General features: G+C 40.2%; 1 protein-coding gene across 1 annotated transcript in view; it reads right to left on the reverse strand.

Annotated features, from left to right (window-relative positions):
- VIPR2 (vasoactive intestinal peptide receptor 2) overlaps window positions 1-16,502 on the reverse strand; it is a 356,746-nt gene that overhangs the window by 23,705 nt on the left and 316,539 nt on the right. Inside the window, exon 6 of the mRNA XM_007950386.1 lies at window positions 5,871-6,012. Coding sequence (XP_007948577.1) covers window positions 5,871-6,012 — 142 coding nt within the window. The remainder of the gene's footprint in view (window positions 1-5,870; window positions 6,013-16,502) is intronic.

Consider the following 16,502-nt stretch of genomic DNA (forward strand, 5'->3'; position numbering starts at 1 on the left):
CTTCTGTGTCTGTGTTAATTGGTTTCCCTTTTCTTTGTTGAAGAGGGTCTGTGCAATCCTTCTGCCTAGTCCGCCATCTTGCCCCGCCTCTTTTATATATTTATTCTTATTTTATAAAAGTGGGATCATTTGTCCTCATGTGTTCTGGTTACCTAATGCTGCTCTGACAAGAATATACCATAAATGGGGCAGCTTTAACAAACAGGAATTTATTCTCTTACAACTTGGAGGCTTTAAGTCCAAGTTCTAAGTGCCAGGCTCTACGGGCTGGGTGAAAGCCACTCAACCTCGGGGTTCAACTCTGCCTCCTGATCCCAGCCCACTGAACCTAGAGGCTTTTCTTCACTCAGACAGCTGCTGGCTGCTGAGGCTGACAAGCCCAAGGTTGACAAGTAAAAAGGCACAGTCCCAATATTACCAAACCACATGGCAGGCCATTAATTCAAGTCCATTAAAAGTCCCAAGATCGGCAGAGCATGGCAGGCTGCTGAATGATGACACAGCTATATGCAGGGTTCAAGCATGCCATAAGCTAGAGACCATTCCCAAAGCTGCTGCTTATAATATGGGAAGCAGATTACATACCCAAAGCAGCTAGTCAGCTGCTCCAATAGATTGAACCATGGAGTTAATTACCAGTCTCACCATGGGGAATAACTACATTCAGCTGCCCAGGCACTCAACCAAGCCCAGACAAGTTGACACATAAACATAACTACCACATTTTGTGATTGACTTATTTTACTTAGCATATGTCCTCCAGATCCTTCCATGTTATGTTTTGCAGACTCATCATTATTATTCATGGTTGTATAGTATTCCACTATATGGATGTACCACATTTGGCTTATCCAGTCATCTACTGAAGGGCACCTATGCTGTTTCCATTTTTTTTTTTTTTTTCGCTCTTGCAAATAACGCTGCAATGAACAAAGGTGTGCATGTGTCTGCTCATGTCTGTTGGGCCTGAGATATTCTCTAAACCTTGAACTGAAAGTATCCCAAGGTGACCTCATGCTCCATTAAAAAATCATCTATATGAGACCCAAAAGTTTTTATTCTAAAGAAAAGATGAGAAAATAAGGGGTCAGGAAAACTAGAGTTCTGGAAGCAGAATAATCAGAGCACAATTAAAGACAATGCTGACACATTGTGAAAAATGTAACTAATGTCACTGAACAATTTGTGTAGAAAATGCCAAATAGGAACCTAATTTACTATGTAAACTTTCATCAAAAACACAGTAAGACATTTGAAAAGGAAAACCCTATGGACTACAGATCAGCTCTGACACACACGTGATCAACCATGTATTGGAGTTGACTTGATGGCAACTGTTTTTCCCTGGTATCCTTGTTTAAATGTGTCAGCCTTGCTGGAGAGCTCAAGGCTTCCAAGTATACCCTTCTCAGGTAGGGAGGGTTTGGCTCTCAAGGAAGCACCAAGGAACATTTTAGTAAACCTTAAATTAGGGGGCTCTTTTAAATTCCATAGAGCCTATCGAAGCTCTGGTGGAACAGTTAAAGCAAAAGGTCAGTGGTTTGAACCCACCAGCCACTCTGCAGGGGAAAGATGAAGCAGTCTGCTTCCATAAAGATTTACAGCCTTGGCAATCCTATGGGGCAGCTCTACTCTGTTCTATAGGGTTGCTGTAAGCTGGAATTGACACAATGGTGGTGAGTTTGGTTTGGTTTCTGATATACAGCCTATGTGAAATCTGTTCTCTTCTATGGTGAGATTGAACTGCTGGCTTGCTTCTCATGAGGCGGCCTATATATAATGCATTCCTCTGAAATATTCGTCCTGAACATTCTACCACTGCATCCAAAAATGAAAATTCAACCCCTAAACAAAATAAAAATATACTTAATAAAGCCTGATCACTCAGTATCTAGATAGTCATATGCACAATGCCCTTTTGGAGGCCAGGCCTGATTCTGCATGCAGTTATCACCTCTGCTGTGGAGTCTGGCACTACTGACAATGCTCTAGAATCCCCCAGAGTCCCTCTGCACAGCCCAGTGGACCCACACAAAGCCTCATGGCTGTGGCTAACATGCTCGGCCCAGAAGCCTCTGCCTCATGGCCCAGCCACTGGGGAAGAGGCTGGAAGCATAATTAGTTGTTCTCTCTGCCTGTCTGTCAGCTGGGTACATTTGGCAGGAGTACAGAAGCCTTCAATCTTGAGAGGGAATAGACCTTTTCATATTCTTGGCTGCAGCTTATACTGTGAGAAAAAGAGCTAAGTTACCTATTTTGGGAGAGATGCCCATATGCTCAGCTTTGGAGAATAATGTTGGTTTGGTTAAATCTAGCTGGGAACAAAAATTTCCAAAATCTGTAACTGAAAGACAGGATATGTTTTTCTTGTTGCTTAGGCTGACGTCTAACTACCAGTCTAGCTGACTGATAAGAATCTTACCAGTCTTTATAGGAGAATGTGGAGTCCTGGTGGCACAGCAACTAATGAAGGGTCAGTGGTTCAAACCTACCAGCCCCTCTGTGGAAGAAAGATGTGGCAGCCTGCTTCCAGAAAGCAGACTGGAAACTCTATGGGATAGTTCTACTCTGTTCCGTAGGGTTGCTATCAGTTGGAATTGACTTGATAGTTTTTTTTTTTTTTTTTAAATGGGAGATCGTAAGGGAAAAAGCCATTTCTTTTTATTTTCCCTTCTTTCATTCTCTCCTGTCTCATTTGTCTCTTTGCTTCCTCCTTTTTTCTTTTTTCCCCTTCTCCCATTTTCCATATCTCTTTTCCTGGCCTGCACTCTTTCCTAGGATCATGGAGTTGGTCTAGAAGTGGTGGGGAAAAGCTGGTGAGCGGCACAGCTAGGGTCCCCACCCACTGCTCTCATGGAGCTGGATTGCCAACACTGGGAGAAAAAATGGGAGCTAAAATTGTTTTTCCTTCCCAATTTTAGAACTTGGCCATTCCATGCAGCTCCCAGGGTCCAGTCTTCAGGGAGTCCTGGCGTTTAGCATTTGACTGTGCACAAGCATCACTGAGCTTGAGTCCTGACACATTCTTGTTGTGTGACTTTTAACAAGTTGCTCAAAGGTTTCTTGCAGCCCCAGTTTCCTCATTTGTAAAATGGGCTAATTGCTATTTTGAAGGGTACTGAGAATTAACCAACAGTGTTCACAGAAACCACCTGGCATTCAAGAGCAGCTCAGTAAAGGACAGAAAGGGAAGGGCCTGCAGTCCCAGCTGAGGGGCTGGGCTGGGTAGCTGTGGCAGAACAGAACCACTGGAGGAGCTGCCCAACCACCCATTCCACTCCTAGGAGTTCTGAGGGCTCATTTCCTTCAGGCCCTGTAAGTGTGAAATGGGCCAGATCTTTTGGGGCTACAGGGCAAGAGAAAGTTAAAATCACTTGCTCTAGGACAACAATATCTGTGGGTTTATCAAGGATCAACAGAGGAAGCAGTGGTGGCTCAGTGGTAGAATTCTCGCTTTCCATGCAGGTGACCCAGGTTCAATTCTTGGCCAATGCATTTCAAGCACAACCACCACTCTTCTATCAGTGGCTTGCAGGTTGCTACGATGTTAACAGGTTTCAGCAGATTCCAGACTAAGATAGACTAAGAAAAAGGCTGGTGATCAACTTCCTAAAATTAGCCAGTGAAAACCCTATTGAACAGGATAGTCTGATCTGCAACTGATCATGGGAATAGTATAGCACTGGGAAACATTTTGTTGCATTGCACATGGAGTCCTTATGAATCGCTCCTTGGAAGGAAGGTTGGGCAATCTACTTCCATAGTGATACTGCCTTGGCAACCCAAGGAGGGGTTGCCATGAGTCGGGGCCGACTTGACGGCACATAACAACAACAAGGACTCTGGTGGTATAATGGTTAAAGCATTCAGCTGCTAACCAACAGGTCAGCAGTTCTAACCCACCAACTGCTCCACAGAAGAAAGATGAGGCAGTCTGCTTCTGTAAAGATTTATAGCCTTGGAAACACAATGTCTACTCTGTCCTATAGAGTTGTTATGAGTCAGAATTGACTAGCAGTGGGTTTGGTTTTGGTAATAACAACATCAAAGGTCAATACTCCCTGAATAACCCTCTGTTTCTTTAATAAAGAGCTAAGGATAGAGGAATCATTAAAGTTTTGAGACCCATATAGAGAAGATACCCTCAGAGCAGAGTCTGCCTTGCTTCTCTGCTCTTCCTGTTAGGGCAGACTCTTAGGGCAAGAACATCGGGTCTGACTTCCACTTGGGAAGTGGTGATTTTGAAGATGAAGTATGTAGTGGTTAGTTTTATTATGACAACAGTAAAAACAAAACAAACAAACAAACAAAAACTCACTGCCATTTTATAGGATCCGACTCATAGCGACACCTCCTTGAGTTTCTGAGGAGATACCTGTAAGGAAGTAGATTGCCTAACCTTCCTTCTGAGGAGTGGCTGGTGGGTGTGAACTGCCAGCTTCTGGTTAGCAGTCAAATGCCTTAGGCACTACATCACTAGAGCTCCTATTATGATAATGTTGTTGTTGTTGTTAAGTGCCTTCCAGTGGGATAGTGACTCCTCTTTGGGTTTCTGAGGCAGTATCACTACGGGAGTAGATTGCCCCATCTTCCTTCCAAGGAGTGGCTGGTGGGTTTGAACTGCCAGCCTTCTGGTTAGTAGTCAAGTGCCTTAGGCACTACGCTACCAGAGCTACTCCTATTATGATAATAGGCTCACCTTATTAATTCAATCCACATACCCAGAAATATACTTATTTACCTGTAGGAAAAGCATGATGGGGCATCTGACTATGAAACAGCTGATATTCTGCAGAAATATAAAGGGACTCACTACCTTAAAACTAAATTAATCCAAAGCTGTCCACCCCAAAGTAACTCTGTCAGCAGATGACTCTATCTTTTGGAATGTTGAGAGGAGAGTCTAGCATTTCTGGTTTTTGAGAGAAGAGAGTAGCCAACATCCACAGTTACAATCTCAAATCACGAATGGTGTATCTGGATGCCAAATGCTTCCCAAAGATCCTGAGGCTCTTGTAGCATTATGTTAATAGTAGAGAAAAACTTAGTAGATTGACTTGTATATAGGAGGTGCTCAATAAGTATTTGTTATATTAAACTGAGATGATTTTGTACTAAATAACCATCCCAAATATAGCCAATGGTGAAGAACAGCATGGGCAGTGTGAAGTGGAGCCTATGATGTCTTTGTAGAAGCTAGTAATTAAGATTATTTATCCTTGTATTGAAGAGTTGGATCTAAGTATAGCAACAGACATTCAAATGGGTCCATAATAGGACACTAAACAGTACTGCCTACTTCATGGGATTTATTCATTGGACAAAGTGATTTCACCCCAGCAGTTGGAAAAGAGCATTTGCTACTCAGGATCTAGGCAATTTAGACAGAAATGGAGTTCGGCATGTGTTCATCTATGTCAAGACTTTCCAACCTAGAACCGCTGCTGATTGCTCCTTGTAATCAAAAGCTGGCTGTGAGTCAGCTCTCACAGTGTCCCCAACTCCCCAGCCCCTGGACCTGGACTCCACTAGACCTGGCATCACCTCTCTGCCTCAGTGCCATTCAACCTCTTATCTTGGTGCTGTTTTGTGCCTGCGCTGATGTCTCATCTTCTAGGCCGATTCTGCTGCCCCATCACCTTCCTTTTTGCCAGACCCTTTTTGATTTTCAGACCTGACCAGGATTTGCAGAGGCCCCCTTGTGTCAGTGCTGAGAAGTCGGAATGAAGTCTAAGGGACAGAGGCAGTGTACAGGGTGGCTGGTGGCTGGAGTCCACGAAAGCTATCCTGTACTACTTCATGTTTTGTGGAAGGACAGCTGGCCTAGGGAAAACACCTGTGAGGAAACCCTGACCATGGGCACATCTTACCCATGAGGATGGCTGGTCAGGGCAGTGCAGTGTGCCGGAGCTAGAGTAGAGGATGTCGTCCTTGACCAACACGGAGATGGCTCTCAGGATGAAGGAGAGGAACAGGTTTAGGTGGATGTAGTTCCGAGTGCAGTGCAGTTTCCTGTGATCATGGAGGGAGGGATAAAGGGAGGAAGGAATAGACTGTGTTAACACTTTAATATTGCTTACGTAAGTTTTCAGATGGACTTTAGTTTTTTGGAGCAGTTTTAGGTTTATAGAAAAACTGTGCAGAAAACACAGAGAGTTCCCATATATCTCTTCCCTACCTGCACACTGTTTCTCCTATTATTGACATCTTGTATTCCTGTGGTACATATTTGTTACAACTGTTGAACCAATATGGATACATTGTCATTAACTAACATCCACCAGCCACTCTTCAGAAGGAAGGTTGGGCAATCTACTTCCATAGTGATACCACCTTGGAAACTCAAGGAGGGGTCGCTATGAGTTGGGTCCGACTCTACAGCACGTAACAACAACAACAACATGTTTACATTAGGGTTAGTTTTGTGTGCTGTGCAGTCCTATGGGTTTTGATAGATGCATGTGTCCACCATTATTGTAACATGTTGAACAGTTTCCCTGCCATAAAATGTCTTGTGCTTCACTTAGTCATCCCCGCGCCCCCCCCCCGCCCCCCGTATGTGAGTTTTATCTTAAAGGTTTCTTCTTTTAAATGGAGGTTAATCTATCATTTAACTATTCCTTTATCATTGTATATTTAGATTGTTTCCAGTTTTGCACAATGATACATATTTTATACATATATATTTTCTTTTCACTTATTTCTATCTTCTTAAGTTAGATTCCCAGACACACAATTTCAGAACTAAAGTATAAAGCAAAGCATGCTAAGAGTCCAGAAACTGCAGTTCTTTTTTTTTTTTTTTTATTGTGATTTGGGTGAAAATTTACAGAGCAAATTCACTTTCTGTACAGCAGTTCACATCTACTTTGTCTCATGACATTGACCACAATTTACTACAATGCAACAGCTCCCTTCCTACTTCCTCCCGATAGTTACCTCTTCCCTGTATCCATCCCTCCATGCACTCCTGCTCCCTGAGCTGTCTCCCTGTGCACAAGCAGCCCTTCTTTCTCCCATGATTTTTTTCTCCAAGGAGTTTATCTACCTCAGGTAAATGCAGAAACTACAGTTCTTTTATGCAATGGGCATGATCTCACATTACAGATATAAAGATTGGGCTGTTCTCTGCAGAAGGTTCCAGAGCATTAAAATTCTTGGGCTTTTACTCAGCACTCAGATCCACCACCAGCATCAGCACAGGTATTCAGGTTGCTGTACTTTGTGCCTTTGAGTTTCTTAGAAATGGACACTTTACATCCCCTTTTCCCATCCTCTTTTCCCATCCTTTCACTTTAGTCCTATTCTGTCTCTGCAACTTTTTTACTCTCTGATTCTTCTATCTGGAGGCAGGAGAGGGCACCCTCACCCCCATCCTTTCTCCCAGCTCATTAACACCTGGGCCTGAACTTCTATTATTAGGCGGAACAGCTTTTATCATTGTTTTGTTCCCAGCCATATACCAGTGCCTCGATTTTCTGATCACCACTAAAGCAGTGCCTTGATTTTTAAATGCCTACCACAACCTGTATCTTCTCTGATTAAACCCCTGAGAAATTCAGTAGGTGGGGTGAACATCTTTTGGTCAAGAGAAAGGACCTCTCCCTCTGTCTCCTAGACTCCATGTCCTCATTTCCCCTGCTCATCCACCCACCCTCATCTCCATTTCCATCCCTAGTACTCCTGGTAAAGGATACCTCTCCATAAGCAAACTCACCATATTTTCTCCACATTTTAGTGTACCACCATACCAATTTCTATCTCTGTCCTCCTTTAAGCCACACATTGGCTTAAAATGTTTTTTTTTTTTTTTTTTTTTACTTAAACCAATACCTAATGCATAAACAAGATCTTTTTTTAAAAAATAATTTTTTTTTTTAACTTTTTACTGTGATTTAGGTAAAAGTTTACAAAGCAAATTGTTTTTTCATACAACATACACATCTTATTTGGTGATGTTGATTGCAATTCCCACAATGTAACACCACTCTTCCCACTTCCTCCTTGTGTTTACCATTTCCATTCATCCTTCTTTCCTATCCCTTCCTGCCTTCTGAGCTTCATCCCTGGGTAACTGTTGCATTTTGATCTCATATGGTTGATTGTTCTAAGGAGTACCTCCCTGGTGTTATTGTTATTGTAAAATCTATTTTTTAACTCTCACATGACCCTAGACCTGTGCTATCCAATACAGTAGCCACTAGCTACATATGACAATTAAGACTTGTGCCTAGTATGTGTGAGGAACTTTTATATTTTATTTAATTTTAATCCATTTAAATTAAAAAATAGAAGCAGTGTAAAATATTTTTCCATCATATGCAACTTTATTCTCTTGTTGTTGTTATGTGCCCTCGAGTCGGACCCGACTCATATTTCTGAGGCAGTTATCACTACGGAAGTAGATTGCCCCATCTTCCTTCCGAGGAGTGGCTGGTGGGTTTGAACCGCTAGCCTTCTGGTTAGCAGTCAAGTGCCTTAGGCACTACGCTACCAGAGCTCCTTTTATTGTCTTAGTAGTACTATATTTCACTTTCTCTTATTATCTATAGGATTTTCATTGGTTGATTCTGGGAAGCAAATAGACCTTCTGTTGCTGTTATGTGCCGTTGAGTTGGACCTGACTCATAGACCCCTCCTTGGGTTCCCAAGGCGGTATCACTACGGAAGTAGATTGCCCAACCTTCCTTCCGAGGAGTGGCTAGTTGGTTTGAACCACCAGCCTTCAGGTTAGCAGTCAAATGCCTTAGGCACTATGCTATCAGAGCTCCTAGTCTATCTTAGTCTAGAAGCCCCACTGAACCTGTTCGCCATGGGTGACCCTGCTGGTTGATATCTGAAACACCAGTGCCATAACTTCCACAACATAAGTACATGCAAGGCACCAGAGTACCACAAACTGACAGATGAACAGGTAATTGACAAAGGACATCATATTTGGTAAAGTAGAGAGTGAGTCAAAGAAAATGAGGGATGCTCAATGAGGTGGATTGACGCAATAGCCACAAGAATGATGGACTCAAACATACCAAAATCATGAAGATGGTGTAGGATCTTGCAACATTTTGTTCTGTCATGAATAAGGCCACCATGAGTCAGAACTGATTTGATGGCAAGTGACAACAATATATTTCATTTTAACTGTTGTACTGTGTGATATTATTGTTGTAGTGTGCATTCAAGCCTGTGTATCCTTTCTAGTGTTACACACATCAATGATCTAGTTGAGTCAGTAGACAGATTCAATTCAAATTATTTTTTCCATGCAAGGATCTAACACTGTAATGTGCTTATATGAATAATTTTCTAAAGGCAACTCCTGTGGCTTTCAGCCAAACAACAGACAGACATATAGGGTGAACATTTATATCAGGTAGACACACTCCTTAGAGGATCAATCATGAGAGCAGCGTTTGCACAGGAAGATAGCTCAGGGGGCAGGAATGCACAGGAAAGAAGGACACAGGAAGAGGTAACTATGGGGAAGAAGTGAGAAGAGAGCTGTTACAATGTGGGGAATTGCAGTCAAGTCATGAAATAAAATGTGTATGAACTGCTGTATGGAAAATAAATTTGCTCTATAAACTTTCACCCAAATCACAAAAAAAGTTTTTTAAAAAATTTCTGGAGCCAATAAGAACTACACTAATACCTATAATAAATCAAAATTGGATATTAAATTGAAATACTTGTTACTTTAATTATAAGGCACTCTGGTGGTGTACTGGGTAAGGTATTTGGCTGCTAAACAGAAGGTCGGTGGTTCAAACCCACCAGCTTGTCTATCGGAGTAACGTGAGGCAAACTAGTTCTGTCAAGATTTACAGCCTTTGAAACTCGATGGGGGTCACTATGAGCTGGAATCCACTCAACAGCAGTGGGTGGGTTTGATTATAATATAAACACATTAATTTTCTAGTTTAAACAAATAAGTGTGAGCACATTTTGAAATGAAAAATGAAGGCATGTTCCTGTTGCAGAATCAAATGAAAAAGAAAACAAGTTTTATGACCAGAACAATAAAGAAAAAGGATACTGGAATAATATATTACAAGATTCACAATGAATAGTGTTGTTAGTTGTCTTCAAGTTGGCTCTGACTCATGGCAACCTATGGACAACAGAATAAATGTTGCCTGGTTCTGTGTCTCTTCATGAACATTATTAGTATGTTTGAGTCTATTGTTGCGGCCACTGTGAATTACTAACTGCAATTTGTCATGGTAGAGCAAAATGAAAAAGTTCCTTCCTGAGTTACAAAATTTTTAAGACAACTAAGGGAGCAAGACGAAAGATGGGCATAGTAAATTTGATAAGTTTCCTTTCAACAGTCAAAATAGGAGTGACAAAATTAATCATCAGGCTCTAAGTTAAAAGGCCAACAAAAAATTTAAAGCTATTTTGACCAGCTATGCTATGGGTTGAATTCTTGCACAAAAAATAAAATAATTTGTAGTTGAAGAGATGATAAAAGAAATTTAACTTATGTTAATTTTTAGAGGAATATGAAAACTAGAAATAATATTTCATAAAAAGTGAAAAATATCCAATACAAGAAAAGTATGAGGAACAATTTTTTTCCTATCAGTGGATTTAGAGTTTCTTTCAATTAAGGAAGGAGCTCTGGTGGTGCAGTGCCTAAGGCATTGGACTGCTAACCAGATGATTGGTGGTTCAAACCCACCAGCCCCTTCTATGGAAGGGAGATGGGAAAATCTATTTGTGTAGAGGTTTACTGCCTTTGAAACCCAACGGGGGTCTCTATGAGTCGGATCTGACTTGATAGCAATGAGGGTTTTTTTTTTTTTTCCAATTTATGAAATGCACCTTTGAATGTGATGTTAATAACACTAAGGTGATGCAAGAGTGAGTGAATTTACTTAAACCAGGCAGACATAGTTTTGAAATGGATATGTTTGACTTTAAATTCAAATCATTTCATCTAAAAAAGAACAAGTTTTGTTAGGATGAATGTGACTATTAAAGGAAAATGATTTCTAGCACTCAATTCAGTTATTGGGAAACTTTTAACTATGTTTGAGAAACTCTTTCACCTGTAAATTTTATAAAATGTAAATGCAGATCAAGTATTTCCAATGAAAATTTTGCATTCAAATTGAGCTCTCTCTATATAGTGTGAAGTACAGACTGGATTTTGAAGACCTATTATAAAAATAAAAATGCAAAATATCTCAATATTTTTATACAGATTATATATTGTAATTATATTTTGGATCAAAATACTTAAATAGATGTATGTTTATAATTATTTTCTCTTATTCTTTTGATTTTTAAATTGTGGCTACTAGAACATTTAAAATTACACATTATAGTTCTATTGGGCAGTGTTGATATAAACAGTCCTCAAATTGTGCTAGTCCTGTTTACAGTGCCTTTTTTTCCCTAGTACCTGTCAAATTCCTTCCATGGACAATGCCCTCTAATTCAGCCCTTCATTATATCCTGCCAAGCTCTAGTGGCTTTCTCTAGTTTCTTCCACAAACCTCTGTTGGGATTCTTCTCTCCCACTCAGAACTGAAAAAAAAAAAAAAAAAAAAAAACAAACAAACTCATTGCCATCGAGTCAATTCCAACTCATTGTGACCCCACTGGATTTCTGAGGCAGTAAATCTTTATGGAAGTAGGTGGCCCAGTCTTCCTTCTGTGGAGTGGCTGGTGGGTTTGCACCGCCAACCTTCTGGTTAGCAGTCCAATGCCTTAGGTACTACACCACCAGAACTCCTTCTCCCACTCAGCCCCTCTCAAATTAGTCTTTTCATTGAAGGTTCTCTATCCTTAGGCTTCTATTATTTCTTCCATCAGATTTATTTATCTATTTTTCTATCAAACCATCCATGCCCTTTCTTGTATCTCAAAGTATGATAAACATGCCCTGAATATGCTGCTGCTTCTTTGTTCTTCTGCCTAGCCTGCTCTTCCAGTAAAACTCTACCTCTTGGAATTTTATTTTTCCTACAAGACCAGCATCAGCTGTCACCATGAATCTATGTTTGAGTTTAACTTTATGCAATTATCTTGCTTCTCTAAAAATGCACAGACATTTTACTTATACTTCTAGTATAATACCAACATTCTGCTTTGGAAGAAGACTTAACTGGACACATAATTTGACTCTGGGGGCAAAGATCATGTTTGTATTCATTTCACTCCCCTGAGCTTATTTCAGTGACCTAAGACAGAGTATGTACTCAGTACATATTTTTATTTTTTTATTCCTATCAATAAACAAGGTTTTATTTTAAACTTCCCTGAGCTTTTTTTTAATATCTTAGTGTGAATATCTATATATAATGGGAATTCATAAATAGTTTGATGGTGTGCAAGGATGTGATAGTTACACATTTCAGCATTACTAAAATATAACCCACAAACTCAAGGTGATCCCAACTCATAGAAACCATGTAGGACAGAGCAGAGCTGCCCTATAGGGTTTCCAAAACTATAAATCTTTACAGAAGCAGATTGCCACATCTTTCTCCTGCAGAGTGGCTGGCTGGTGGGTATGAACTGTTGATCTTTTAGGTAGCAGCTGAGCACTTTAACTACTGTGCCATCAGGGTTCCCTTACTAAAATACAGAAACTGTTAATTATTTGTACTTATTAGAAAGTGAGTTGTTCCATAAAAATACCTTATAAGATCATTAAACATTAACCCTTTAAGTAAAAAATTAAAAAATTTTGAGTAACAGTAAAAACATACATTAAAGGAGATTTCCTCTTGTGGTTAAGAAGGAAAAATTTATCTTACTTTATCAGTAAGAGGTCAACATGATGGTGACAAGTTATCTAAAGATTTTGGAGAGCAGTTAAGGCAACAAGGACTTAAAGGACCAAGATTCTGGAGAGAAAGGAAGTGCTCTGCAACAAGTTCTGTGCTAACTCCCTACTCCTTTTGTCTCTTCAGAATATTTCTTATTTATGTCTCAGGACATAGAAGCTGTTTAGAGAGCAGAATCTAGAGCTTATAACAGTCTCACTAACTGAAAAGGGGGGGAAAAAGGAAGGTAAGAGCTTTCAAGGTAACAGGTATGAGGAGTAATGATTCTGTACAAAAGGCAAACACAGAGAAAAAAAAAATAGCAGGCAATTATCCACTGAGGTTTTTGTTTTATTTCTAATGGTATGTATGTGTTGAATGAGAATATGAGAAATGAAGTAAACATAGTGGCTAAGAAGGTAAAATATTTGGTAGAAATTTTAGCAACTTCATGGTACCTGGTGACAAAAATTGGAATTCAGAGTCTGCTAGGTGGAGGCATATATAAGTTTTCATTTGAGACCTCTAAAAGTTATGGTCTAGGAATAAAAACAAATCAGAAATAGACTGCCACGCACAAAATTAGAAATACAGCCTCATATAACTTCAATCCTTGATTAGCTCAAGATGGTTGGCCTGTCTTGTCTCTACTTGCTGGCAGAAAATTAAATCCTCTACAGTAACATAAGGGAGATGTGGTGGCATAGAGCCTAAGTATTTGACTGCTAACTAGAAGGGTGGTGGTTCAAATGCACCAGCCACTCCATGGAAGGAAGATGGGGCAATCTACTTCCATAAAGATTTATAGCCTTGGAAACCCAATGGAGGTTGCTATTAGTTGGAAGTGACTCGATGGGAGGGTTTATTTTTTTATAGTAACATAGCATCCAAAGCCTCTACGACCCAATTATTCATCCACTACATCAAGTATTCAATAAAAAATTAGTAGGCATGCCAGAAATATGACCATGTGACAATATAACATCATCAAATGGAATAAACAAAATATACAGAAGTAGAAAAGAATCTAGATACTGGCATTTTAATTTTTTTTTATTGTGATTTTGGTGAAAATTTACAGAGCAAATTCACATTCCATACAGCAGTTCACATACACTTTGTCTCATGACATTGACTACAATATACCACAATGCAACAGCTCCCCTCCCAATTTCTTCCAACAGTTACCTCTTCCCAGTGTCCATCCCTCCATGGGCTCCTGTCCCCTGAGCTGTCTCCCTGTGCATAAACAGCCCTTCTTTCTTCCATGATTGTTCTCTAGAAGGAGTGTACCTACTTCAGGTAAATGTTCAACTCATATGCCTGGCTATTGTTTGGCTGGAAGCCACAGGTGTGGATTCAATTCCAGACCTGAAGGGCATCTAGGGACCATAGTCTCAGTGGTTCCATCAGGCTCTATCAGACCAGCAAACCTGGTCCCCTCCTTTTTTTTTTTTTCCCAAATGATTTTGAGTTTTGTTCCACATTGTTCTCCATCTCTCTTCAGGATCTGCTACATAGAAACCCCACTGAGGGGTTGACAGTAGTAGCCAGGCACCATCTAGTTCTTCTGGTCTCATAGTCATATAGGTTGCGGACTGCATGGTGTACCAGTTGCTAGGACTAATTGTTTCCATGAACTTTTGGTTTTCTTCATTCTTCTTTGTGCTGGACAAGGAGAGACCCATAGTTGCATCTGGATGGCTGCTTGCAAGCTTTTAAGATCCCAGTCGCTACTCGCCAAAGTAGGAGAAGGAACAATGTTTTGTATAGTATGTTATGCCAATTGAGCTTGATGTCCTCCATGTATGGTCCCAAGCCCACAGGTTCAACTACTCAGTCCCTCTGGGTAGATGGCTGTGACCAAGAAGTGACTACAACCTTGTCCCTTGTCAGCTCAACTATACACCTGAGAATTCAGATACAAATACACTTCCAGGATCATTGTCTGCCAACCCTATACATGGTCTTGGATACACTCTCTGCTACACAGACATACCTACTAGTTCAGCCTGTCCACCCATCTATCCACCCGTATACCCATGTTTGCCTTCACTGACAATGCAGTACTGTACGTGCAAAAGGGTCTGTATCTCCCATGTACCTCTCTATGTCTTCCTCTTCCTCAATGCCACCATGTTGATCACTCACATTTGGTAAATTGCCATTTTCTTCACCCAAATCAATACTTATCTCTATCTAACAGTGTTGCCTCCCCTCCTCTCCCACCCCTGGTAACCAACAAAGAAAATTTCCTTCCAAATTAAACCTTTCCTTGACTTTTACAATAACAGACTAATACAATATTTGTCCTTCTGTGATTGACTTATTTCACTCAACAAAATGTGTCCTCCAAGTTCATCCATGTTATGCAGTGTTTTGCAGTTTCTAGGTTATTCTTTAGGGTTGCATAGTATTCCATTGGGTGTATGTACCATAATTTGGTTATCCATTCCTCAGTTAATGGACACCTAGGTTGTTTCCATCTTTTGGCTATTGTAAATAGCTCTGTGATGAACATGGGTGTGCATATGTCTGTTCTTTTCATGGTTCTCACTTCTTTAGGATATGTACCTACTAAGGGAATGGCTGGGTCAAATGGTATTTCTAATTCCAACTTTTTAAGGAATCATCATACTGCTTTCCACAGTGGTTGTACCATTTTACAGTCCCACCAGCAGTGTATGAGAGTCCCAATCTCTCCACATTCTTGCCAGCATTTCTTATTTTCTGTCTTGTTGAACTTTGCTACAAGTGTTGGATCAAGATGGTATTTCATTGTTGTTTTGAATTGCATCTCTCTAATGGCTAATGATCATGAGCATTTCTTCATATGTTTGTTGGCCGCTTGAATATCCTCCTTGGTGAAGTTTCTATTCATGTCTTCTGCCCATTTTTTAATTGGATTGTCTTTTGTTATTGAGGTGTTGGAGTTTTCTATAAATTCTAGAGATAAGTTCCTTGTCAGATATGTCATTGCCAAATATATTTTTCCAATCTGAAGGTTCTCTTTGGACTCTTTTGGAGAAGTCTTTGGAAGCACATAAAAATTTAATTTTTAGGAGGTCCCATTCATCTAGTTTCTCTTCTGCTGTTTGTGCATTTTGGGTTATGCTTGATTGTCTACTTATGCCACATATTAGGGCCCCTAAATATGCCCCTAGTTTTTCCTTGAGGAACTCTATAGTTTTAGGTTTCACATTTAAGTTTTTGATCCATTGGGAGTTAGTTTTTGTGTATGGTGTGAGGTACAGATCTTGTTTCATTTTTATGCAAATGGATATCCAGTTTTGCCAGCACCATTTATTAAACAGACATTCTCTTCTCCAATTAATGGATTTTGGCCCTTTTTCAAAGATCAGCTGACCGTAGGTCGATGGATCTACTTCTGGGTTCTCAATTCTATTCCATTGGTCTCTGTGTCTGTCATTATACCAATACCAGGCAGTTTTGACTTCTGTGGCTGTATAGTACGTTTTGAGATCTGGCAGTGTGAGACCTCCTACTTTGTTGTTCTTCAATAGTGCTTTGCTTATCCGAGGTTTACTTCCTTTCCATATAAAGTTAGTGATTGGTTTTTCCATATCCTTAAAAAATGTTGATGGGATCTGGATTACGATAGCATTGAATGTATAGATTGCTTTGGGTAGAATTGACATTTTCACAATGTTCAATCTTCCTATCTGTGAGCATGGGATATTCTTCCATTTACATAGATTTCTG

This window comes from Orycteropus afer, unplaced genomic scaffold (assembly GCF_000298275.1).
Source record: "Orycteropus afer afer isolate SDZICR_OR568_19922 unplaced genomic scaffold, OryAfe1.0 scaffold00271, whole genome shotgun sequence".
NCBI classification, from domain to species: domain Eukaryota; kingdom Metazoa; phylum Chordata; class Mammalia; order Tubulidentata; family Orycteropodidae; genus Orycteropus; species Orycteropus afer.